The 27,690-nt window shown below is 43.5% G+C and overlaps 1 protein-coding gene across 2 annotated transcripts; it reads left to right on the top strand.

Annotated features, from left to right (window-relative positions):
* The first annotated feature begins 14,297 nt into the window (after positions 1-14,297).
* On the top strand, positions 14,298-27,556 carry LOC125428960 (flocculation protein FLO11-like). 2 transcript variants are annotated; one of them, XM_048489647.1, is made up of 4 exons: positions 14,298-14,435; positions 18,444-20,084; positions 22,448-22,539; positions 26,161-27,556. In XM_048489647.1, the coding sequence occupies exons 1-4, from the start codon at positions 14,366-14,368 to the stop codon at positions 26,242-26,244; spliced, it is 1,887 nt and encodes a 628-aa protein (XP_048345604.1). In that variant the 5' UTR covers positions 14,298-14,365; the 3' UTR covers positions 26,245-27,556. The 2 variants fall into 2 exon arrangements, with proteins under 2 accessions (XP_048345604.1, XP_048345605.1); XM_048489648.1 differs by having other exon boundaries at positions 14,305-14,435; positions 18,413-20,084.
* The last annotated feature ends 134 nt before the right edge of the window (positions 27,557-27,690 follow it).

Raw genomic sequence — 27,690 nt, forward strand, 5'->3', positions numbered from 1 at the left:
CCATACTGATGTCTCACGATTCAACCAACTGCACCTGCTAAACAAATTTAGGCTGCTGAGTTTTTTTTTTTAAAAAAAAAGGAATACGGAGGCAACTAAAGTGCCTCCTGCCTGGTTGTTTGTTCTCAAGCGGCTTCAACCCAGGATTTTTTAAAAGACTCGTGAATAGTGTGATTCTCAATAAAACAGTTTGGGGACTATAACACAGGGCAGACTTGTTTTAGGGGCAGGATCTGTGCAAAGTTCTCCCCCCAAACGGGTTTCCCTGTTCTAAACCTGTGTTTATTGGCCTGTGCAGAGTGGGCAACAGGTGTTCCACCAAGCATATAGTCGAGGCAGCTACAGTACCACCTGGTCTCCCCTTTTCCACCGTTAATCCCTCCATGAATTCTATTATCATCTTTCACCACCTTGAAGATAGTCATGAATGTAGAATATAGATGTGAATTATCTTGTCATATATTAAAAGTTTTAAATCACGTCATGACTGTTGTCAGCCATCCCAAGCCTGAAAAAGGGAGATGCGGTATATTAAATCCCAACAAACAAATGAATGAATATATTCCACATACTTTACTTAGTACCTTCTTCCATTCAGTTGAACCTTTTGCTTATGTATATATTGAGCATTTTGGAGCTACACAGGATACCTAATAATATCAGGTGCGTCGACAAAGATTTACAAGAATAGGTTTATCTATAAATTTATTTGAGAAAACAAGCCAAACTGGCCGTCTCTGATTTTAGAAAGACTAAGGTGAACATAAAAATATTCTTCAATACTTTAAAGTTAAACAGAGTGACACATTAGAGATTTTGGGGTTAACTGAGAACACAGTAGTTTTCTTAAAAGCCATTTTAACATATTGACAGGAAAAATTAATGTCTCAGTATAGCCAATTCCAAATATTGCGTTTTGAGGAAGAATAAACACCAATAAGATTCATATCTTCCCAAGACAATGATTTTTGTTATTAATAATGTTCCATTTTTGAGTGCTTAACAGAGCCTAGCAGAACATATTGTTAAGTACAAGGAAAAGCAATAATCCTTCAAAATGTAAGCAGAAAATAGGCCCACGAGCAGACGTACTTTGTTAAAGGGGCCAATGATTCCAGTAAAACGGTAGCTTTTACTTTGTGGTGAATACTCTTATATGTCAAAGTAAACAAAAAAGGTCCTAATGATTAGTAGGTAGAATTGTTTAATTTTTTGATTATGAATATATACACCTGCATGAATATGTAAAGAAAAACATATGCTGTTGCATTTCTCAGCAAGGTGGATCACTTGCAGTGTGAGTTTCACAAAACAATCAAATAGGTGTAGACACCTAGGCCTTGGCAATGGAATTAGACTGAACCCACCTGGGGACAAAATATAACTAAATGTATGAGCTTTGTCTCGAACGGAGTTTTCCTGTGATTGGCAAGAAGCACACATGACTTTAATTCATAAAGAAGGAAATGATCCAGAATGTCCACAATCATATAGACCAATATCTGTATGATATTGCATTCTTGGCAGAGGGAAGTAAGAAAGATTCTGGTGACAGCAAGCTAGCAGTGGTGAATTCCATCCAGCTGTTTTCTCCTCCTGTGTCTGATTCTGCTCGGGCAGCAACAGGTTTATGGAACCCATTTCTGCTGTCTCTGCTGCCATTTGCACAGCGGCTGCACGGGCAGTCAGGATCACTGAGATCCCAGAGGCAGAAAGCAGCACAGCAGCATGAGGTATTTCCGTGCAAACCGTGCAGCCGAGAATCCCCCCCCCCAAGAATCCCCCCCTCACCTACCTGCATGGCATGGCAGCCGCCTATCAGAGTATCCCTTCTAATGGCGGCCACCTAGGGAATCTGCCATAATGGTGGAGGGAAGGGGGTGGGGAGTGAACGCTTTCTGTTTGCTGTAGTTCACACAGGCAAGCAGGAAGTGTTTGCAACCTGAGTTTAAGGAAAACGTCACAGAATTAGTGATTTTCATAAAACCCAGATTCTGGCTACTAAAACAGGTTAGCAGAGTTTGGGGGGTGAGTTCTGTGGGACTCCCCTCCATGTTTTTAAAAGAGCCTCAACCCATTTTAATTGGCCCTGCAACCTGAGGGAGGACAAAGGTATGAGCCCTTGGGCTAAAGGGGTAAAGGCCCTGTTGGTTCTTACAGCATGGCTCACAGCCTGTGAGAGACAACTTGACAGACTGGACCACCACAGATTTGTATGTTTGTGTCTATTTGTTTTTGTAATTGGTACTTTCCCCCTTTTTTCCGAAGTCACTTTGACTCCCTCTGGAGAGTAACGTGGCCTGAAAATTACAAACAAATGTTCTTCATGCTTACTTGAAAGTAAAACCCAATGCTCCCAAGGAAGGACAATAGGGCTGCTGGGTCCTAGGCTTGGAGATTTGGCTGCAAGAAATACCAGATTCAGATTTATTTGGGCATAAAATTATCTGTATGCCTGAATAAGACAAATAATATATTCGGATATACCCGAATATTCAGGAATACCCGAAAAATTCGGGTCCATCTGATTTTTTATTTTTTTTGCATTTTGGGGTGTGTTTTTTGCATTTTGGCCTGCAGGGGACGCATTTTTAAAGCTAACAGCTCCAGCATTTCCAGATATCATACGGAGACTGTCCTGATGATACCACCTGAGTTTGGTGAAGTTTGATTCAGGGGGCCAAAGTTATGGACCCCCAAAAAGGGTGCCCCATCCCCCATTGTTTCCAATAGGAGCTAACAGGAGATGGAGATACCCCTTTGAGGGTGCATAACTTTGCCCCCCCTGAACCAAACTTCACCAAACTTGGGTGGTATCATCAGGACAGTCTCTGTATGATACCCAGAAATGTTGGAGCTGCTAGCTTTAAAAATGCGTCCCTGACAGGCGCCCCAAGAAATTGCTCAAGATTCTCTGCTCTGCAGTGTCTTGGCTCCATTGTAGCCAATGGGAATTTCTGTGTAAGCAGGCTGCACATTTTTTAAGATAGAGGCACGAGACTTTCAACGTGGCTCCAGGAGGCCCTCCTGGTAATAGCATCCAGGCTTGGTGAACTTTGCTTCTGGGGGGTTCAATTTTATGGGCCCCCAAAAGGCTTATTTTGTTTCCCCACTCCTGCACATGAAGTTTGATTGCTGAGTTCTCTCAGAACTCTCCCAACCTGCCCCCCTTTACTGAATTTACCAAATTTCTAGGGTGTTTACCGAGCCTACTGCTGACTTAGTCATTTCTCACTTCAGCAGGACTAGGACACCAATGCTGAAAAGAAATATAATAAGATACAAACATTCTTTATTTGAATATGTGTGTGTGTGTTGTCAACACATGGAAAAAATCAGCATCAACATTCACAGAAAACTTTGTGGGAGTACAGTAATTTCATCTCCACCCGCATTTCTCCAAAGCACTCTAATAAATTTAGATTAGTGTTGTTATACTGAAACAAGTTCACAAAGACTGGGTCAGTTGGAGTGGCTGACATGCAATAGGTGGGCAGTTTATTGCTGTACAAAATCTAACTGTCAACTCAGGTCCATTCTGCACAGCATAATTATACTGGGTTACCTTCAGCATTTTTAAAAAATGGGTCTATTTCATCCCAGGTTCTCCCTTTGCATGGGTGCCGATTTCCGCGAAGGAATCGAGTAAAGATTGGAAGGAAATGCTCCACTTTGTTTCGCACGAGCCCGGGTTTTTTGTATTTATACAACAAGCGTACTCGCACACATCCCCAGTCTCCTAGGTTCTGATTGGCTATTCACTTTTCTTCCCAGGGGGTCCTTGGCTTGGCAGGTGCAGGGGTTGAGGTTGCAGGCCACTCCATGGTCTGCAAGCCATGGCCGGAGGTACCCCCTATGTGCCGCCTGCCTGAATGGAGGCTTCCACCATTTGGTGGCTGTTTTTCTTTTCACAGCACTGAGTGGGGAGGCCAACTGCTCCATTTGACTTCCCCTGGGGCCCATCAAGGGCCCATATTTTTTTTGGCAGTGGGAACAGTTATTTTGGAACCAGGCAATTATGGTTGTGCCAGCATGAGTCAATGCCCCCATGTGTACCACTTTTTTTAAAGCCAGGAAGCTGGTCAGGACATAAGAACATAAGAACATAAGAAGGAGCCTGCTGGATGAGACCAGAGTCCATCTAGTCCAGCACTCTGCTACTCGCAGTGGCCCACCAGGTGCCTTTGGGAGCTCACATGCAGGAGGTGAAAGCAATGGCCTTCTGCTGCTGCTGCTCCCGAGCACCTGGTCTGCTCAGGCATTTGCAATCTCAGATCAAAGAGGATCAAGATTGGTAGCCATAGATCAACTTCTCCTCCATAAATCTGTCCAAGCCCCTTTTAAAGCTATCCAGGTGAGTGGCCATCACCACCTCCTGTGGCAGCATGTTCCAAACACCAATCACACGTTGCGTGAAGAAGTGTTTCCTTTTATTAGTTCTAATTTTTCCCCCCACCATTTTCAATGGATGCCCCCTGGTTCTAGTATTGTGAGACTCTAAAACTCTAAAACAACTCTGATGTACTAAAACTAAACTCTACCTCTAAAACTTCATATCTTGTCCTAAAGTCCTTACAGGGTCACTATACGTCAACTGTGACACCTTCTGCAGTGTGCCTGCCCAGCAAGAAACCTCTGTATCCACACAGGTGCAGAGCTTTCTCATTGTGAAATGGGCCGGCCAATTGCCAGATTCTGAAATTCCGCTCCCCAGATGCCTGCCTGAATAGGTTCTGGGGTCTGCCTCTGCAGACCTCAAGGTGCAGGTAAGTGCATGGAAGTGGCTGCGAAAGGCAGTTCTGGGTGCCTCTTTCAAGACAACAGGATTGCCCAATCCGCTTTTTGGGGATTTCAAGCTGTGTGTGGCACTTTTGACTGTTAATTATCAGTGTCGTTAAGTATTCATAACCCCAATGTCAGGGATGTGACCCTCATCTTAAACCCGGTTGCATATCAAGTTTCGGTTTCCCAGGTTTCCCCCCCCCCCCGTTCCCGCCACTGGGAAGGACCGCCCACTCCCACCTGTATATATACTGGAACTGAGGGCAAGAACCCTCAGTTCCAGCACCCTGTACCTAGGGCGATACATCTCAATAAAGTTTGTTCCTTTGTTTCAAAGTCGACTTCGTTTGAGTGTGTTCTGCCTCACACACAATGCCTTGTCTCGGGCTATAGATCGGATCTAGCTGGCATGCCCATTGCTGCTATGTGCTTTGTGGGCTACCTACAAGTCCTGGCAGCCCTTGGCGAGACTGCCGAGAGAAAGCTGAGCGGCTTCGGGTTCCCTCAGCACTGCTGGCCAATAACAGACAAGTTTCCAGCCTGAGGCTACAGAACGCTCCAATGCCTTTTGCAAGCTGGTCTAGCTGGCAAATCCGCTGCCACTAATCCCTTTGTGGGCTGCCGCAATTGCAGTCCCAGTGTGTTTCAGCAGCAATGGGGCAGAGCATCACATTTCTACATTCTTTTATTTTGCAGAAAACCAGACATTCCCCCACCCCCATATGCCCAGTAATATTCAGCCCAGGGTGTGTGTCTCCCTAGCGACATGCTTCGAGCAACCAGTACATATACAGAGAAGAAAACGGGACATTTTTGGGAATCCACGCCCAATTAACCCAGGTGAAATGGCACTCGGTAGATACCATAAGCAGGAAACATGCTGGGGGAACGTTCGGAAAGGCCAGACTGCCATGCCAGCTCAGCAGAGATGAAACTGACATGACGTCGGGCAGGAAGATCAGGTGATGGGGCAGGAAGATCAGGCAGCAGGGTGGGAAAAATAAATCGCTTTTGCTCCCATGGTGTTTGCACGGAAGTGAGCTCAATGCAGGATTTTGTAAAAAGATCACGATTTTAGCAGTTTGAGGGGATGGAAACTGGATAAGGGAAATATTGCGGGACTAACCTGCTTTAGGACTGGGAACCGTGCAAACTTCTTGGGCAAACGGGGTTATTTCCCTTGCTCAACCCATGCGACCACAGATGTCAACATGATGTTAGATTTCCTGTGGGAATTTTAAAAGGTGTTTCAGGGCCATGGTGCTGGTCTGCAAGGCAAGCTGAGTTAACCCTTCCCCCAAGCTGTTTTCCAGAGCTCAGTATCACCCCACCCCAAGCTTTTCTTTGTCCACCTGGAGCAGCAGTGGCGTAGGAGGTTAAGAGCTCATGTATCTAATCTGGAGGAACCGGGTTTGATTCCCAGCTCTGCCGCCTGAGCTGTGGAGGCTTATCTGGGGAATTCAGATTAGCCTGTGCACTCCCACACACGCCAGCTGGGTGACCTTGGGCTAGTCACAGCTTTCCGGAGTTCTCTCAGCCCCACCCACCTCACAGGGTGTTTGTTGTGAGGGGGGAAGGGCAAGGAGATTGAAAGCCCCTTTGAGTCTCCTGCAGGAGAGAAAGGGGGATATAAATCCAAACTCCTCCTCCTCCTCCTCCTCCTCCTCCTCCTCCTCCTCCTCCTCTTCTTCTTCTACTACTACTACTACTACTACTACTACTACTACTACTACTACTACTACTACTACCACTACCAGGAAGCATACATATAAGCAGAGCAAATGGAAGAGGAGCCATTTGCCATGGTCCTAAAGCTGAAAGTTTTGACACTATTTTTTTTTGGTCCTTCATTTCCCTACTCTCGATTACTGGTCTCTTTTCAGTTGGATCCGGTTTCGATGTGGCCTCAAATATTTTAGCTCCCAAACATCCGCTTTACCAAATCCTCCCCAGGTGCTGCTTTTCTTGCTGATCTGGTAGAAGATCAGGGAAAACCTGTACAAGATTCCTTGACAGTTAGGGAAAAAAATGTATCGCTGGAATATTATTAAGATAAACTAATGAGTAAGCAAGGCAATATTTCAGTTACAAGGAAGAAAGATTGCACTATATTTCATAGCTGTCAACTGTAAACTACGTGTGACCTTAGTAAGTCATATCAGTTGTATTCTCCGCTGAATGTTTGTCAGCGTTTCCTGTTTTCTGGTGTAGACTATTTGTTCCTTGTGAGCGGGAATGGGTGAGTGTCAGGAATGGCACCTGCCTTTCATAAGAACATAAGCACAAGCCTGCTAGATAAGACCAGAGTCCATCTAGTCCAGCACTCTGCTACTCGCAGTGGCCCACCAGGTGCCTTTGGGAGCTCACATGCAGGATGTGAAAGCAAGGGCCTTCTGCTGCTGCTGCTCCTGAGCACCTGGTCTGTTAATGCATTTGCAATCTCAGATCAAGGAGGATCAAGATTAGTAGCCATACATCAACTTCGTAAATCTGTCCAAGCCCCTTTTAAAGCTATCCATCACCACCTCCTGTGGTAGTATATTCCAAACACCAATCACACGTTGCATGAAAAAAATGTTTCCTTTCATTAGTCCTAATTCTTCCCCCCAGCATTTTCAATGTATGCCCCCTGGTTCTAGTATTGTGGGAAAGAGATTAAAAAATTTCTCTGTCAACATTTTCTACCCCATGCATAATTGTATAGACTTATCATATCCCCCCCTCAGACCTCTCCAAACTAAAGAGTCCCAAACACTGCAGCCTCTCCTCATAAGGAAGGTGCTCCAATCCCTCAATCACCCTCATTGCCCTTCTCTGCACTTTTTCTATCTCTTCGATATCCTTTTTGAGATGTGGCGACCAGAACTGAACACAGTACTCCAAGTGCAGTCACACCACTGCTTTATATAAGGGCATGACAATCTTTGCAGTTTTGTTATCAATTCCTTTCCTAATTATCCCCAGCATAGAATTTGCCTTTTTCACAGCTGCCATGCATTGAGTTGACATCCCCATGGAACTATCAACCCAAATCCCTTTCCTGGTCTGTGACTGATAGCACTGACCCCTGTAGCATGTATGTGAAGTTTGGATTCTTTGCCCCTATGTCAGTGTTTCCCAACCTTTCCGAGGTCAGGGTACACTTGACCTCACTCTTCATATTATTATTATTATTATTATTATTATTATTATTATTATTATTATTATTATTATTATTATTATTATTATTATTATTATTATTATTATTATTATTATTATTGTAGATTTCACAGCTGCCAGATCTTTAGTTGGTCTTCATTACAATTCGAGCCTCACCCAGAGGCCTAGGAAGTTGTAATGTATCGGCGTAGTATTCGTCGCGAGGATCCTGCAGCAGGGCTGCCTCTCTGAAGTTGGACAGATGTTAATTTTGTCAATCTAGAAGGATGTTTCAAGTGCTGCCCTAGTGTTTTCGGGATGGCGCCCAGCGTGCCGATTACCACTGGGACGACCTCAGCTGGTTTGTGCCATAGATGCTGAAGCTCAATTTTCAAATCATGGTATCTAGTGACCTTCTCGTGTTCTTTTTCAATGACCCTGCTGTCACCAGGGACTGCTATGTCGATGATGGTCACTTTCTTGTCCTTGATCACGGTGATGTCTGGTGTATTGTGTTTCAACACTTTGTCCATTTGGATTCGAAAGTCCCACAGGATCTTCACCTTCTCATTTTCCATTACTTTCTCTGGACAATGTTCCCACCAGTTCTTAGATGTTCTTATATTCTTGCATAAATTATTATTATTATCATTATCATCATCATCATCATCATCATCATCATCATCATCATCATCATCATCATCATCATTATTTATTCAACTTAATAATCACATAAGAAACCTTCACCCTCCCTTCCCCAAATTTTCTCTGAATTCTATAAATAATTGCATTCCATAAATTGAATTCTACCCATAAAAGAAGACCTCACAAGAACAGAAACTCAGGCAGAGGCATAGTGAAGACTTACAAGTAACTTTAAGAAGGAAGAACAAGGAGCAGCAATAAATCATTAGCAGAAGGGCTGAAGGGTCCTAATTAAAAAAGCAAAGTAAGGGTGTGACATAGGATGTCTGAAACACATCATCACTTCTGTAATGTGTTTCCTTTGATTACATTCTTTTTAATTGTCAAGCACTTACATACAGAAGCTAGTTATAGTTCTGTGTAATGCAGCATACTTGAAGCAGACTTACAGAGAGTCTATTGCCTTATAGCACCCCCCTCCATAAAATCGATGGGCCCTGCTATTCCCCTCTCAGGAAGGTTTTTAAACTGTTGGATGCCATCTGCTGTATTCTGAAATTTGGCACGCTGTTTTTAATGGGGATTAGTATTTTAATGTGAATAGAGCCTATATTATTTATGGTTGCTTGTGCTCTATCTGTTACTTTTGTTGCGCACCGCCCTGAGCCCTCCAGGAGGGCAGTATATAAGAGTAATAAACAAACAAACAAACAAACAAATAAAGATGAGGAGGAGGAGGAGGAGGAGGAGGAGGAGGAGGAGGAGGAGGAGGAAACCTGGCACGAGCACGAGCCAGAGAAAACCACAGAAAATAAAGAAGCAAAAATACTCTGGGACTTTAGAATACAGACAGACAAACACCTGGCACATAACACCCCAGATATAACAGTGGTAGAAAAACAACATGTTTGGATCATAGATGTTGCAGTCCCAGTTGACAGCAGGGTAGAGGACAAAGAGCTGGAAAAGATCACAAAATACAAGGACCTACAAATTGAAGTTGAACAATTGTGGCGAAAAAGATCAACAGTAATCCTAATAGTAGTCGGTGCTCTAGGAGGAATCCCAAGAAACCTTGAAAAACATCTGGAAAGCCTGAACTTGGACAGAACATCAGTCCACATGCTGCAGAAAGCAGCACTTCTAGGAAGTGCACACATTCTACGCAAATACCTCTAATATCCTAGGTCCTTGGGAAGGACTCGATACTCAGAGATGAATTCCAGACACTTGTGCTGTGCTGTTATGTGTATAATAATGATGATGATGATGATACTGACTTAAATATTTATAGCTATTATAACATGTAAAAAGACCTATATTAACCTTTTTATTATAAAATATAACTCTGTTTTTGATATTAAATACGTATATTTATAAACCACAAAATGTTTGTAATCCTTATAATCTTTATGATATTTATACACCTGTTATTTATTGTTCTTTTGTACATAAATTAATTTTGTAGTGGCTAAATCAAACCCATTATTGGGCAGGCTTAAACTTTCTATGCTGTGGATGGACCTGTTTTTCTGCAGCTTATGCACTTGTCAGTTTCAGTTCATTCTGTTTGGGGTTGTGCATGCTGTATTATATTGCTTTTGCCTCCAGTTGTGTCTTTGCTGTGGATATATCTGTATCCTCTGATTCCTTAATAAATGCTGATGCAGGAGCCAATTGTGTGGGTGATCTTGTTGTTGTTAAGGCTCGTTGACACCTTATGCTAATTGCTGCCACCCATCCCCCTTTTTGTTTCCTTTCTTTGAAACTTTTTTTGCTCTTTTCTAACTTTTGTAATTCTAGATCTAGGGCCTTGGTCACTAGTTCCCTCATGCCATTCAACTGCATCGCGCTATACCAAGTATACACCTTGAGTCTCAAGGACAAAATTGGTAAATAAATAATAATACACAAATAAAGAAAGAATAAAGAAAATACGTAATGATGGGCTGACCACCATTCTATGCATTTGCTTCTCCCAGTGAAAATTTTTCTGGCGATGGACCTGGATCAGGGAATCTCACAGGCAATCTAGGAGGGGACATTGTGAGCACATGGGAACATACATGAGCCCACACTTATGTGAGAGAAACAAAAGGGTGAAGGCAGTGGTGGGATCCAAAGTTTTTAGTGACAGGTTCCCATGGTGGTGGGATTCAAACAGTGGCGTAGCGCCAATGGGCCTGGGTGTGGCACGATGGGGGCGTGGCCGGGCATTCCAGGGGCGGGCATTAATAATTTCTCTGCTACTGTAAAAAACTCTTACTGTAAAAAAAAGTTCTTAATTTCCAGCTGGTATCTTTCTGTCCATAATTTAAACTCATTCTAGCAAGTCCTATCGTCTACTGCCAACAGAAACAACTACTTCTCCTCTAATTGACTGCCTGTCAAATACTTAAGACTTTCAAATAATTTTGTTTCTAGAAATCAAAAGAAGGATCCTTTCCTTAAACAAGGAACTTTACCATATTTCTAAAACATGTTTTAAAAACAGCCCAACAGGGAGAATTGTCCCGTTTTCTACCTTCGCTAACCAGCCACATAGGAAACAACAGGACCTTATGATTTTTGGACCTAATGGAATTTCTAACGGAAAAGCAGACCCAATTAGTAACCCCCTCTCGGCACACACAAATAATTAGCAACCCACTCTCGGGAACTGGTGAGAACCTGCTGGATCCCACCTCTGGGTGAAAGCGTCTGTGAGCAGTTTGGCAATGTGATTCCCAAATCTGGATGAGGACATAAAGAGGCTGCCAGATTTAAATGTCTAAGTACACTTTGTGTTCAAAACATTTCCATCTTGGTGGGTACCAATTCTTGCCAAACTTTTCACTCAGATTAACAATACTGGCAGTTTTCCCAGTGGATGGGAAACCAGCATAATTGTCCCTATACATAAAAAAGGAGACAAAAATGACCCAAAGAACTATCGCCCAATAAGCCTATTGAACACTGCCTCTAAAATATATGGTAAATATCTCCTTGGAAAATTAGAAGATTGGGAAATTGAGAATCACATATTACACCCACAACAGGCAGGATTTAGGAAGGGACAAGCTACAGTTGATCACTGCCTTGTACTATATCAATTAGCTCATTCAGCCATAAGAGGCCCAACGAAAGCCTTATATACGGCATTTGTTGATTTGGCCTCTGCTTTTGATTCAGTATGTAGAGAAAGACTCTGGTGGAAATTGCTGAACACAAATATGGATAAACGCTTACTTTTCCTTATTAGAGAGCTGCACGAGGATACATGGATCAAAGTCAGAGTAAATACATCAGGCTCTCTAACAGATGGGTTTAGAGCAGGGAAGGAGTCAAGCAGGGCTGTTTACTTGCCCCCATTTTATTCAATCTTTATATTAATGATATAATTCCTAAGCTGACTGGCCATGAATTTGTTGCCCCCTCGCTAGGAAAACAGAAAATTTCAATTCTGCTTTATGCAGATGATATGGTCCTAGTTTCACTTACAAGGAATGGTTTAAGGAGACTCCTATATAGTTTGGGTGAGTATTGCAGAGAGGAGGCCCTCTCCATAAACTATTCCAAAACTAAGGTAATGGTGTTCAAGAAAAGACCAAGAAAATACAGTTGGAACATCCATAATATTCCTATAGAGCAATGCAATTATTTTAAATATTTAGGTGTTACATTCAGCCCTTCACTAAATTGGAATGCCCACTTAGCAGTGGTCAAAGCAGCTGCCCAAAAATCTGTTGGGGCAATATTGAGATTTTATCATACAAAAGGAGGTCATTTAGTTGATCCAGCCCTAAAAATCTTTAAAACTAAAGTTATATCTATGTTACTCTATGCTACAGAGATTTGGGGATGGAATGTCCAAGTCCTACATAAAATAGAAACTATTCAAAACTCCTTCCTTAAACGAATTCTCCTACTCCCTAAAGGAACGCCAGCAGCCCTCCTTAGGGCAGAACTCGGTTTGCCTTCTATTAAAGCTCGAGCTGAATTGGCAATTTTGAAATACGTTAAAAAGAGTTCACTAAAACCGACTTCGTTTGGGAATCAAAGTCTGCAGATATTACTAAAGGCCTCAAAATTACATAATACCTCCCTAAATAATATATTGCTCAGTTATTCTGTTCCTGATCATTTATTCTCTTCACCAATTTTAAATCACGACCTTCGGGACTGGATATTCAAAGGAGATAACTGTATGGACAGAGATATAATTTTACATTCCAAGTTTGCTCCCTGGTATAGTCACCTTAAAAAGGATCATCATAGAGCCTCCTATCTTGCTGGCATTACTCAGTTTAAGATAAGGAAGGCTATGACAGCATTACGATTTCAAACAATGCCAACAAATTATTTAGAAGGCAGATATGCCAAAATACCAGTTGAACAACGAATTTGTATCTGCAAACAGGAAGTAGAGGATTTACCTCATTATGTTCTGAACTGCCCCCTGTACGCAGAGCCTAGGGCTAAGTTTCTGAATAGTTTCATATCCCTGTCCCAGGTATATTATGAATCAGACAAATTATACCTTCTCCTTGCGGATTTGGATCCCTATATATCCTATAGGGTTGGCCTATTCGCCTTGGCAGCTATAAAGATTCGCTCCAACAACGTAATAAAGTAAATGATCAAACCTAAATTGGTATAAGTTAGGTGGGAATACAATCTAGACATACTGTAGGGGGGAAAGTGAAGGACTTAGTGTTCACATGATGGATTTTTAGTGAAAATTTTTTTTTTCTTACCTGTTGGAATAACAAGTTGGCTCAGAAGTTTTAATGTAATAATATTGTAATATTGTAATGGCCTATGGCTTTCAATAAAATTGATTGATTGATTGATTGATTGATTGAAGTACACTTTGTTAAAACAACAACAAAAAATTACTAAATTGCCATTTGTGGGTAAAGTAATGGGACCTCTTAACATTACCGCCAAAATGGCAATTTGGTCATTGTAAAAAAAAGAAGAAATATTCAGATGCCCTTCAGAATTGGAAGCTTTGAACTGTAGTTTACTTCATTTGTGCAGCTCTGGTGAAATTTAGACAAAAATGGATTCCCCACTAGGTTGCCAGCTCCAGAATGGGAAATGTGGGGATAGAGATTGTGGAGGGGGGAGGGGAGGGAGGGACGCCAGTGGGGTATAAGGCCATATATTCCACTCTCCAGAGCGGCCATTTTCTCCAGGAGAACTGACCTCTGTAGCTTGCAGAACATTTGTAATGTTAGGATATGTTCAGGCCCCGGCTGGAGGTTGGCAACCCAATTCACAACTGTGCCTTGACCTGTAGCATTGATCTAATCTACCTTCCTTTTCTATAATAAACTGTTCCTCTGTGTGTATGTGTTGCCTGTCATTCTGGTATGTAGCTAGTATCGAGAGTTTGTGAGAGACTTGATTTGTCATCCTGTACACATTCATTGTATACTTGGGACTGAATGCCTCATACCTGATCTCAAAGGTTAAACAACAATCACACATAAACACACCGTTTCTCCTTGACAGTAGAGCTTTTCTTCTTGTATCAAAAAGGATTACCTTGCTGACTTCATCATGAAACCTACTCAGGAAGATTAATCATGTGGCTCTTCCAAACACTCATGTTCAGCCTTACTCACTGACAAGAGATATTAAAGTGGCACGAATAAGGTAAGCCACACCTTCGGGACTACGAGTGGCATACAGTTGATCTTACCCACCTTTATAAAGTGGCAGTGCAGGAACGATACCCATTTTGTGACAAATCGTGTAAGAAGGAACAGTATTTCCAGAGCTCCACACTTCATTGAAGCCTTCTATCACTGCCATGGGCAACCTACAAAAACCTCCCAAGTCTGCTTCATGGATGATTTTGTCTTTGTGCTTCAATTTGATAGGTAAGAAAGGTTTTCAAACGTCACTATGGCGACATATTTCTGGGTTTCCATAGCTGGCTAGCAGGATGGAGTTTATGAGGGAAATATTGTTCTTGTTAGGCAAACTGGGAAGGCCTGCAAGGCAGAATCAATGCAAAAAGGGGGCTTAATCCTTGTCTTAACTCCTGATCTCCTCCTTTTAGAAGAAGAAGAAGAAGAGTTTGGATTTATATCCCCCCTTTCTCTCCTGCAGGAGACTCAAAAGGGCTTTCAATCTCCTTGCCCTTCCCCCCTCACAACAAACACCCTGTGAGGTGGGTGGGACTGAGAGAGCTTCGAGAAGCTGTGACTAGCCCAAGGTCACCCAGCTGGCGTGTGTGGGAGTGCACAGGCTAATCTGAATTTCCCAAATAAGCCTCCACAGCTCAGGCGGCAGAGCTGGGAATCAAACCCGGTTCCTCCAGATTAGATATACGAGCTCTTAACCTCCTACGCCACTGCTGCTCCTGGGCAAATCTTGTTGAGATGCTGTAGCACAGTAGTAGACCATCTACTTTGATGATGCTGCAGCACAGTAGTAGACCATCTACTTTGTGTAGAAAGCCCCAGTTCCCAGATTCTGCCATCTCCGGTAGAAAGGATTTCAGGGAGCAGGTGCTAGGAAAGACCTTTCTCGACCTGTCAGAGGTAACAATCCTGAATTTAATGAACCAGTGCTTTTAACTGGCATGAAACTGCCTTACTCAGAGTCAGGCCCTTGATAAATTAAGATCAGTATTATGTACTCTGGCTGGCGGCAGCTGAACAGTCTGAGGTCTTTTGTGTCACTTATTACCTTGTCCTTTTAACTGGAGATGTCCAGAATTGAACCTGGGTTCTTTTGCATACCAGGCAGAGACTCTTGCACTCAGCCATATCCCACCCCCTTCTGCAACACTACAGGTCAGTGGTGGCGAACCTTTGGCACTCCAGATGTTATGGACTACAATTCCCATCAGCCCTTGCCAATTGGCCATGCTGGCAGGGGCTGATGGGAATTGTAGTCCATAACATCTGGAGTGCCAAAGGTTCGCCACCACTGACCTATAGGTCCATCTGTATTTTTATTGTTATTGTTGCTGTTGTTAATTAATTAACTTCATTTATCTTAGAAAATGTATCTAATGTTATGACTTTTCCCAGACTATGTGTGCTCCCCACTCTTCTCTCCTAAGATTTCGACTGAATTTTCCCTGAGATTTTAATTTTTTTTTATTGAGCACTATTGTTTTAGAAGCAGGGGAATGGGTAGCTCACATGACTGAATGGTTCCCCCCTTCCGCCCCCAAAAATTCCTCTCTGTGTGTCGGCTGCTTTTCCTTCATGCAGAATCGCACTCCTGTGCCATTCCACAATAGTAACCTAAAGTGGCTCTGTGCAAAAACAGGTTTAAAACCAGAGGTGGGATCCAGCAGGTTCTCACCAGTTCCCGAGAGTGGGTTACTAATTATTTGTGTGTGCCGAGAGGGGGTTACTAATTGGGTCTGCTTTTCCGTTAGAAATTCCAGTAGGTCCAAAAATCATAAAGTCCTGTTGCTTCCTATGCGGCTGGTTAGCGAAGGTAGAAAACGGGATTATTCTCCCTGTTGGGCTGTTTTAAAAAACATGTTTTAGAAATATGGTAAAGTTCCTTGTTTAAGGAAAGGATCCTTCTTTTGATTTCTACAAACAAAATTAAGTATTTGAAAGTCTTAAGTATTTGACAGGCAGTCAATTAGAGGAGAAGTAGTTGTTCTGTTGGCAGTAGACGATAGGACTTGCTATAATGAGTTTAAATTATGGACAGAAAGATACCAGCTGGAAATTAAGAACTTTTTTACAGTAAGAGTTTTTTACAGTAACAGAGAAATTATTAATGCCCTGCCCCCGGAATGTCCGGCCACGCCCCCGTCGGGCCCTGCCCAGCCCCATTGGCACTACCCCACTGTTTGAATCCCACCACCATGGGAACCTGTTACTAAAATTTTTGGATCCCACCACTGTTTATAACTTTACTGAGAATTCAGCCAGTAGATAATTTGTGAGAATGAGTAAGAGCACCTTCATTTTTAAAAAAATTATGCTTGTCAGAGATACACAGTGGTCACTCTGCCTTGCTATGGCAAACACGAACATGAACGACAGCCTTGCAATGGGCAACAGCTCCACAATGTGAGTTTGTGAGTCACGTTTTACATATTTGCGGCAGAAAAGACGAGAGTGCCTACAGAAAATGCAGTGACTATATCAATTAATCAGCTACTGTAAAAAAACTAGGATTTCCTTCCTTTTGTGAGGAACTATATGGAAGAGGTTCCACATATGGAACTTCTCCGTTCGGCCTCTCCGTTCGGCAGAGGCGAATTTACTGGTGGTCCCTTGTCCCTCCATGATGCTTTTACGGCCCTGGCCCCTGCCTGGTGGAACGCTCTTCCTCCATCTGTCAGGACCCTGCAGGACCTCGGGGAGTTCCGCAGGGCCTGTAAAACAGAGTTGTTCCACCGGGCCTTTGGTGAGGCTGGCCGCTTCGTTGCTCCTTACAGCTTTGTCATCTGCTGACTGAATATCGGCCAGTCCCCTCCTGGGGGGTTAATGCCAGACATCATCTACTTATTTTAATTGTGGAAGATCACTACTGCTAGTGTTTTAATGTTTAATTTATTTATTGTTTCAACTGAAACTATTTGTTGTATTCAAATGTTGATTGGTTTGTGAACCGCCCTGAGCCCTTCGGGGGTAGGGCGGTCTATTAAATAGTAATAGTAATAGTAATAGTAATAGTAATAGTAATAGTAATAGTAATAAAATAATAATAATGGCAAACAGCAGGTCCAAGTAACTGAGAAGTAGGACACAAATACACAAAGGTTCATACAACCAACAGAGATTACTTGCTTCACTAGCAACCCAGTTAAACTCTCACTTCAGCCACTGACTGACTGGGCAAATCACTCAAGGCAATTCATATATGAGAAAGTTCTTGTGTGCCTATGTCTGCCGTGGGTCCTATTAATACAGATCTTCTGGCAGGATAGAAACCAGCCACAAAATGGGCCTTGGGGATTCCCTAAAACTACAGCTCCTCTCCAGATTGCAGAGATAATTTCCCCTCTGAAAAAATAGATGCTATGGAGCATTGACTCTGTTGTACCCTACTGAGGTTTCTGTCCTCCGCAGGTTCCATCTCCATATCTCCTGAAATTTCCCAACTTGGATCTGGCAACTCTAGCCCCCATTCCCCACTAGTGGCCAGTAGGGACTTGGAAACTCTGATAGGGGTTCAATCCTGTTAGGCAGCTGGGCTTTTTCTCCTGAATTGGGCCTTTACGTTCTTGTGTGGGAGGAAAAGATGGCGGCACGTTACTTATTGAGTCCTGCTGAGCTCCTGGACAACTCTAAGTAATTATTTTTTTAGCTATTAGCTTCTTATCACCTCATTGCTTATTTTAATGTTTTTGCTATATAGCACATTCTACTGTGCTACTCTGCTGTTAGCCGCCTTGTTTACTTAAGTCTATCGGCTGTGATAAGCAATTTGGAGAACAGACTCTGTGAGTTATATCCAACAATTAACAGCTTTGCCTGCATGGCGTCCGGCAAACGTTCCCGTGACCTTGAAGAGTCTTACTCACCCCCAGCCAACAAGCAACTGAAGATTAATGACTTTTTTGGTTGCAAAAAATGCTAATATCTCTGTTCTTGGTATTAGGTTTTGAGCATGGGACTTCTTGATAGGGTTAGTGTTAGGTTCCTGATAGGACATCCCATGCTCAAAACCTAATACCAAGAACACAAAGGCCCAATTCAGGAGAAAAAACCCAGCTACCTAGCAGGATTGAACTTGAGGCATATTATCCTGTGAAAAGTCTCCAGCAAAGTACATGCTTAAAAAGGAAGACATCTACACTTGGAAATTCAGGACAAGGTAAACACAATATACCCTTTAAAATATCTTCATATATTTTCTTTATATTTGGCAGTGTCTACCATATTTTTCTTTATATTTGGCAGTCTGTATCCCTGCTGTTCCGGGTACAAGTATGTCCACAACAGATTCCAGTGCTCCTTCTGCTCCTACCACAACAAGCTCAACCAGTGCATCAAACATCTCAGTTGCTCCGGTTACAAGTATATCCACGACAGACTCCAGTGCTCCTTCTGCTCCTACCACAACTAGCTCCACCAATGCATCAAATACGTTTGGTGCTCCGGGTACGAGTATGTCAACTACAGACTCCAGTGCTCCTTCTGCTCCTACTACAACTAGCTCCACCAGTGCATCAAACACATCTGCTGCTCTGGGTACGAGTATATCCACGACAGACTCCAGTGCTCCTTCTGCTCCTACCACAACTAGCTCCACCAGTGCATCAAACACGTCTGCTGCTCCAGGTACGAGTATGTCCATGACAGACTCCAGTGCTCCTTCTGCTCCTACCACAACAAGCTCCACCAGTGCATCAAATATGTCTGCTGCTCCAGGTATGAGTATATCCACAACAGACTCCAGTGCTCCTACTGCTCCTACCACAACAAGCTCCAACAGTGCATCACACACCTCTGCTGCTCCGGGCACGAGTATATCCACAACAGACTCCAGTGCTCCTTCTGCTCCTACCACAACTAGCTCCACCAGTGCATCAAATATGTCTGCTGCTCCGGGTATGAGTATGTCCACGACAGACTCCAGTGCTCCTTCTGCTCCTACCACAACTAGCTCCACCAGTGCATCAAACACCTCTGCTGCTCCGGGTACGAGTATATCCATGACAGACTCCAGTGCTCCTTCTGCTCCTACCACAACTAGCTCCACCAGTGCATCAAACACCTCTGCTGCTCCGAGTACGAGTATGTCCACGACAGACTCCAGTGCTTCTTCTGCTCCTACCACAACTAGCTCCACGAGTGTATCAAACACGTCTGCTGCTCCAGGTACGAGTATGTCCACGACAGACTCCGGTGCTCCTTCTGCTCCTACCACAACTAGCTTCACCAGTGCATCAAACACCTCTGTTGCTCCGGGTACGAGTATATCCACAACAGACTCCAGTGCTCCTTCTGCTCCTACCACAACAAGCTCAACCAGTGCATCAAACACCTCTGTTGCTCCGGGTACAAGTATATCCACGACAGACTCCAGTGCTCCTTCTGCTCCTACCACAACTAGCTCCACCAGTGCATCAAATATGTCTGCTGCTCTGGGTACGAGTATATCCACGACAGACTCCAGTGCTCCTTCTGCTCCTACCACAACTAGCTTCACCAGTGCATCAAACACCTCTGTTGCTCCTGGTATGAGTATATCCACAACAGACTCCAGTGCTCCTTCTGCTTCTACCACAACTAGCTCCACCAGTGCATCAAATACGTCTGCTGCTCCGGGTATGAGTATGTCCACGACAGACTCCAGTGCTTCTTCTGCTCCTACTACAAATAGCTCCACCAGTGCATCAAATATGTCTGCTGCTCCGGGCACGAGTACATCCACAACAGACTCCAGTGCTCCTTCTGCTCCTACTACAACTAGCTCCACCAGTGCATCAAATATGTCTGCTGCTCCGGGTACGAGTATGTCCACTACAGACTCCAGTGCTCCTTCTGCTCCTACCACAACTAGCTCCACCAGTGCATCAAACACCTCTTTTGCTCCCGGTACGAGTATGTCCACGACAGATTCCAGTGCTCCTTCTGCTTCTTCCAAAACTAGCTCCACCAGTGCATCAAATACATCTGGTTATTTTTCTAGTGGCAGAGATTACTATAGTAGTTCATTTTAACATGGAAGTCCCCACATGAAAGTTGAGATCGAACAGTCTGGGGAAAAGTTTGTTTTTCAAACTGGATACTTCAACCCTTTGTCTTTTGCTCTTGACTTAGACAATTTTCTGCAATCCAAAACTGGGATAAAAGTGCCTAGTTATTATTTGTATTATGTGTGAGTCAGCTCTACTGGCCCCATTCACGTAACCCATACATTGAGCCTCTTTAGAACACTTTAAATGCCTTGTAGTTACAAAGATTGTGGCACAATTAAAAAAACTTTTTTTAAAAAGTCAATGAAAGATTAGGCTGGAATTAAATTTTAAAATTTTGCTGCAACAGACTAACCTGGATTCCTGTCTGGAGTTTGTAATTCCAGGGATTATAAATGGCTAAGGGAATGAAGCATCATGTAGAAATGTATCTCCAAGGATTCTGGTGTGTTGATCAAACTATCTTGAATAAAACGGTCCTTAGGTTACAACTAACCCGGACTCATTTTCCTGAAGGGCACATACCAGACCTCAGGGGGACTCTCTCAGGCCGTTTCCGCATGGCCCAAAAACGACGCGGCTCAAGGTAAAACGCCGCCCCAGGCCGGCCGCCCATTCAGGGGCGCTGCTGCAACGCAGCAGCACTCAACCTGACTGCGCCCCCAGGGCGTAAGGCCAGGCTGTTCTAAACAACACCCCCTTTAAAGGGTTGTTGTTGAAGAGTTCTCGGGCAGGCAGCGTAACCAGCTGCCGAAGATGCCAGCCCGCCATGACAGATAGCCTGGTTATCGCCTGTTGGTTGGGCCCACACTGTCCTCCCACCTCCAGGGTCGGAGGGCAGCGTGGGCATGGGCTTCCACGGCCAGCAGGCGACCACGGAGACATCGAGTGGGCGGAGAGTAGATCTAGGCGGCACTCGCGGCGGAGTCAGCCTCCCAAGTGGGGCCTCTGCTTGGCCTGCTTCGCACGCTTTGTCGCGATGGAGTTTGAGCCTCGCACGCCGGCAGATCTCTTGGTGGCGTGGGGGCGCATGGCGGCCGTGCGGAAACGGCCTCAGACACATCTTGCTGCTTTTTATCTGGTGATATTGAACCCTAGTCTGCTCAAGATCCTTCCCTCAGAGACTTAAATGTCTGCAAGATTCAGATGTCACGGGATCCTATATCCAGTAAATAGTTACAGAAAACTTACAAGCCAAAATTTTAATACATCGATACTTTAATCTCCTCCCCTGATCAATATCTCTTCCTGGATTACACCCTTTCACTGTTTTATAAAACTCAAAAAGAATTTCTTGAAAAGCAGGCTGACGTTCCATCTCAGCAAATTTCTGGTATTACTTGATTCACACATAGGAAAGGGTCTATTTTGTCTTCCTTTCAAGCATTTATGTCAGAGGGAGAGAAAATGAGACAGTGTGAAACTATCCCTGGAACTATGAAAGAAAAAAACATACTTTTTCCCTAACCAGTCAGCTTTTGAACTAGGGGGTGCCAGTGTTCAGAGCTCATTAGCTTTCCTCTATCTATGCCATTCTGGTCAGTTTTGGGAACCAGTATTAAGCTTGTCCAACAGTTTATTTTCCTAGAAGAAAGACAAAACGCTGGGCAGCACATTCCTGATTCATTGGCTCATTCCGCACATGCAGAATATTGCATTTTCAAACTGCTTTCAGTGCTCTTTGAAGCTGTGCGGAATGGCAAAATCCACTTGCAAACAGTTGTGAAAGTGGTTTGAAAACGCATTGTTTTGCGTGTGCGGAAGGGGCCATTGCAAAGTTATTTAACATCTTGGGAAAGCTAAGAAGTGCTTTGTAGCAAAGTGCTTTCCATTGCAAATTTTCTAAAGCTGGCAAATGTACGTAGTCTTCACCTTGCACCAAAAATCGGAAAGCAGGGCACAGAAATATGAAGGGCCCACAAATGCTCAAAATGTGGGACACAGAAATACCCCAGCCATTTTTAACAGGGCTGTCTCTTAAAGACCTCTAGCCAGTCTCTAGTTTGGTACAAAGTAGGCAGCCAGCTAGATTTGTTGCTATAGCCATCGCAGTTTCTTCACAAACTTCTTTTGGCTCAGGATTGGCAACTGGGTTGGAGGAGGAGGACCAAGGGACTGGTGCTCCCCAAGGAGTCATATTTAATTTTGGAGACTGCAATTGCTATTATAGACCTCAAGCATGGGAAAGGGCGTGTTTGCACAATCCCCAGTTCTGTTTACAATTTACGTACTTTTTTCTTTTGTTTCCCATCAAAATTGCAGAACCTCCCAAAGATGCAAACAGATTTCCTGCTTGGGCTATTATTCTGACCAGTATCGCTGCTGCAGCTGCTTTTGGGGTCATCGTTTGGCTGGTAAGGAATGGGACATCTCACAAAAGTGACTGACAAGGGTCGACATGGCAGAGGGTGCATAAATGAGTGAGTGAATGAATGGGTTTTGTATGAGTATGTACCTGCAAGCGATAGGCAAGTAACAGAATTAACGAGCAGCAGTGGCGTAGGAGGTTAAGAGCTCGTGTATCTAATCTGGAGGAACCGGGTTTGATTCCCAGCTCTGATGCCTGAGCTGTGGAGGCTTATCTGGGGAATTCAGATTAGCCTGTACACTCCCACACACGCCAGCTGGGTGACCTTGGGCTAGTCACAGCTTTTCGGAGCTCTCTCAGCCCCACCCACCTCACAGGGTGTTTGTTGTGAGGGGGGGAAGGGCAAGGAGATTGTAAGCCCCTTTGAGTCTCCTGCAGGAGAGAAAGGGAGGATATAAATCCAAACTACTACTACTACTACTACTACTACTTCTTCTTCTTCTTCTTCTGCATAGAGGAAATCTTAAGCTGTAATCAGCTAGAGCTGAAGTCAGGGGTGGAAGTAAATTTTTTAATGGTTAAGAACATAAGAACAAGCCTGCTAGATAAGACCAGAGTCCATCTAGTCCAGCACTCTGCTACACGCAGTGGCCCACCAGGTGCCTTTGGGAGCTCACATGCAGGATGTGAAAGCAATGGCCTTCTGCTGCTGCTGCTGCTGCTGCTCCCGAGTACCTGGTCTGCTGAGGCATTTGTAATCGCAGATCAAGGAGGATCGAGATTGGCAGCCATAATGGTTGTCTCTGTCAGGAAGTTTGAGGTGGAAGAAAGGAGGATGATACCTTTTTAGCCACTCCCTAAATGGAATTTCATATTTGAATTTCATATCAGCTCATACTTTCACCCCTGGTTGGAATGAAACCTAGGTTCTGGATCCACAAACTGTAGTAGTTAAAAGGCCAGAAGGATGAACTGAAAAGTCCCCTTTTCAGATCTTGCTTCTGATGTGTCTAGGGTTTACATCCGTTATTCAACTCTAAAGTTCTGGCCCAATAAAGAAGAGACGAGAGGTAAAATAAAGCAAATATCAGTTTATTTGGCTGCAGCACCAATTCTCATTGAGGCAGAAGCAAAGAATACAAAAGCTTGTGTGAGATTATTCACATCAGTTTCTTCCTGCATCACAGGTCTCGCTTTGCTACATTATTTGTTATGTTATGTGGGTCAGCATTGTGTTGTTTTATGGCTGTGGTTAACGCAACCATCTGAGCTTAACTAGAACACCTAACTGAGGCCCCTTCAGCACTTTCACAGTTGTTTGCAAGTGGATTTTGCTATTTCGACAGTAAAATCCAGCTGCAAAGTGCATTGAAAGTGGATTGAAAGTGCATCATTCTGCATGTGCAGAAGCAGCCTAACAGGAAGAGAAGATTGTTCTGAAGACATTCTAAGTATTGTTACAATTGTTTCACACGGTTGTCTCTTAAGAGAGTATAAAGCAGCCTTTTTATTCTATTAGCACCATGAAGAGGGCACCTGACGCTTCTTTCAAGGTTGGCTTCCTCTGGGATTCATTCCAAAAAACCAAATAGCTATGGTTTGCATTCTAAGCCTACAATCTCATGAATGACTGGAACTGTTCTTAAGAAAACAAACTTCTACTCTTCTAAGCTCATACTTGTGAACATAAGGAAGAGGGGAAACATATTCATCCAAAGTACCTGAATGATGATTTAATGTAAAATTTCATTCTGAGTTTGACACCACACTTCCACCACAAATCTATTGAGTATGTTTAAGTGAGTCGCAGTCTCTCGGCCTCACCCAGAGTGGTGTAGTGTTTAAAAGTGGTAGGCCAATAACTGTGAGACATGGGTTCGAATCCCCCTCTTTGGCCCAAGAAGCTTGGTGGGTAACTTTGGGCCACTTAGACTCTCTCAACCTAATGTACCTCACATGGTTGTTATCAGGATAAAATGCAGGCAAGGGAAACAATGTAAGCTGCTTTTGGTCCCCATTGGGGAGAAAGGCAGGGTACAAATTAATAAATAAAATCAGTAATGTGGAAATACAAAATTGTTCCCTTTCAGGGTTGCTATACATATGATTAAAAATAATACGTATGCTTTATTTTTGTATTTTATTATATTTATACCGTTATATATATTATATGCCGTTCTGGTCCAGACTGGGACTCAGGGCAGCTTCAGTTCCTGAGGAGTCTTCATGAGGAAGAAGTGTTAGTTGACTTGAGTAGATTTCATTCCACACAGTGATGTCACCTGAACAAGAGTGGGTTGTAGCAAGGAAAAGTGATTGTGGCAAGACTCCTAGATGTTGCGCTCATTGCCTAGGGTCTGGAACTGACCAATTATAGTGTTGTGTGTACCGGTATGTGTGCTAAACGAATCCCAGCACTATGTATTGTCAAAGGCTTTCACAGCCGGAATCACTGGGGTGCTGTGTGGTTTCCGGGCTGTATGGCCATGTTCTAGCAGCATTCTCTCCTGACGTTTCGCCTGCATCTGTGGCTGGCATCTTCAGAGCATCTGATGGTAGGAATGGAAAGCAAGTGGAGTATATATACTGTGAGGTCAAAAGGTGAGGCCATCTGAATAGAGTAGCCTGGCATGTGAGTTACAGAGAAGTCTGTAGTATGGGAGTAACAATGAATATAGCAAGGTCAATAGTTGAATGGATCTGAATAGAAGTATCCTGGTCTTTGTTCCCTTTGATTGCTATAGTCTATAGTTTTCCTGTGTTTATGTGGAGCTGATCAGTCACTGTCTTGATTCTAGAGTTTTTCGACACTGGCAGAATCCCAGTACTCATCTCAGAAACACACTGGGTCTGGCCATGGTAGAGTGCTTGGTTCTAATATCCAGCGGTCCGGGCCCTGCGGGACCTCAGTGAGTTCCGCAGGGCCTGTAAGACGGACCTGTTCCGCCGGGCCTTTGGAGGCACTGGCCGCTGATGTGGTGCCCCCCATCCTGGCCCTCCTGGCCCTCGTCCGACCCTGACATCTGGGTCGTTTGCCAACCAATGAGACCACTATGCCTCCCTCTGGGGGGTGGGGTGGGGGTGGGGAGGGAATTTTAAAATTAAGCTGCTGGACGCCACTTGTATTCCTATTTCTTTGTTAAATATTGTTCGCTGCTGTTAACGTTTTAATTCTGTGTTGTTGCTTTTACCTGCTGTACACCGCCCAGAGCCCTTCGGGGATGGGGCGGTATAAAAGCCTCATAAAATAAATAAATAAATAAATAAATAAATAATATTTAAGAAACATAAACAGTACAGCTGTTGTGAGTTTTCCAGGCTGTGTAGCCATAGACTGGTAGTTTTTGCTCCTAACGCTTCACCCACATATGTTGCTGGCATCTTCAAAGGCATGTCACAGTGAGATGAGTTCCTCCGTATGAGACAATGAGGAGTGATATATACCTCTCCACACAATCACTCCACACTGTGTCCCGGAGAGAAGCACGTCTCATGGTGACATGCCTCTGAAGATACCCGCCATAGATGTGGGCGAAATGTTAAGAGCAAAAACTACCAGATTGCAGTTATACAGCCCAGAAAACCCACAACAGTCAGTCGATTCCAGACTGTCAGACAGTATGTTTTCTGATCAAACAAGCTTTGTTCTTCTTTGTCTTTGCTGTAGGTTTTCTACACACTAAGACCGGAGAATTTCACCAGTACCTCGCTTCCTGTTTACCGGGAACACCACGTCCTCCACACTTTCTGAGATCACCATTAAGGAAGGAATTCAACTTCTCAATCTTCTGGCAATATAAGCTAACTATGTGGAATAACCTTCAGTTTTAGCAATTGCCTTCTTTGGAGCCACCGCCACGGATCTATCCATGATGGGCTGTTGATGTCTCTTACCTCCTTCAGCATAGAATGTGGGCTTCTTACCGAGTATGTAATGTCTCCTCTGGGAGCAGCAAAGGGATACTTAAACATTGGGTCCAAACAAGTGTCTTTGAAAGAAATTTGAGACTGTTTGCTTGCTGTGTTTTTATCAGCAAGTGAACAGGAATTTAGGTCTGTCAACTAAGTCGTTTCTCAACCTGGATAGAAGTGTGGAGATTCAAAATACAAAGAACCCAGGAGACTTGGGTTCAATTCTGTACTCAGCTGTGAACATCCCCTGGCTGAAACGAACCGGGATTTCTTTGAATGCCTGTGGATATCACTATGGCCAAGCCATAAAATTAGATGGAAAATGGTGTTACTTTAATAACAGGTTAGGCTACAAACCTAAAGGAATACTTTCTCTTAATTGTTCTAGCTTTACATATTTGAGCTATGGAATGTACAATGTTAGCTAGATGTATTGTTAAATTAAAATAATAATTATTACATATGACATCTAAGCAATACATGGTTCTATTGATATGGTCGAGTAATCAATATTATTTCCTGATGTACTTGGAGCATTAGAAATAACTGGCTAATGTTGAAGAAAGCAGATGGTAGATTAGGCTTCAATACTTTTTTTGTGCAACACACCAAAAAAATTTCCACTGTTCTTCCTCCTGCAAGCCCTCTATCCTGGTAGTCTATACTCAACAGTCCATTCAGGACATTCAGGACATTCAAGAAGAGCAGCTAGAATCAAGGAATGGATCCATCACAGACACTAGAACTGTGGTCCCCAACCTTTTTGAGCTAGTTGGCACCTTTGGAATTCTGACTCAAGGTGGTGGGCACAACCACAGAATGGCCACCATGCGGGGTGGATCCACGCAAACAGGAAGCCCAAGTGCAGTAAACCAGTTGCTGAGGTCACTGTTTTATGACCTACTCTATTGATTAGCTATTAGTCAGTCAGTCAGACCTTGCTTACGTGCCACATAACCTAAGGTTATTAAGTTAACTCTATTTCTTTGTTTGAGCACCACTAGAACACTAGAGAAAGCCATGTGGCTAGTTAGAAAATTAGCTGCAAGATGCTGTCTTCTGTAAATATGCAACAGAGAAGTATAGCTTGTTGTTGTATTATCCCACGTAACCCTCCCCTAAGCTAATAAAGTATTTTTATACAAAAGCAATTCAAAAGTATCTCTAGCTGTCTTTATTTTCCATTCCACATCTCTGCTAAGTATCTCTTTGAATATATCATAAAAACCCTACACTTCTGCTGTTATAAGCACAAAATCCAGACCCAGGTGGACGGGTGCAGCCA

The sequence above is a fragment of the Sphaerodactylus townsendi genome, linkage group LG03 (assembly GCF_021028975.2).
Source record: "Sphaerodactylus townsendi isolate TG3544 linkage group LG03, MPM_Stown_v2.3, whole genome shotgun sequence".
Taxonomy (NCBI): domain Eukaryota; kingdom Metazoa; phylum Chordata; class Lepidosauria; order Squamata; family Sphaerodactylidae; genus Sphaerodactylus; species Sphaerodactylus townsendi.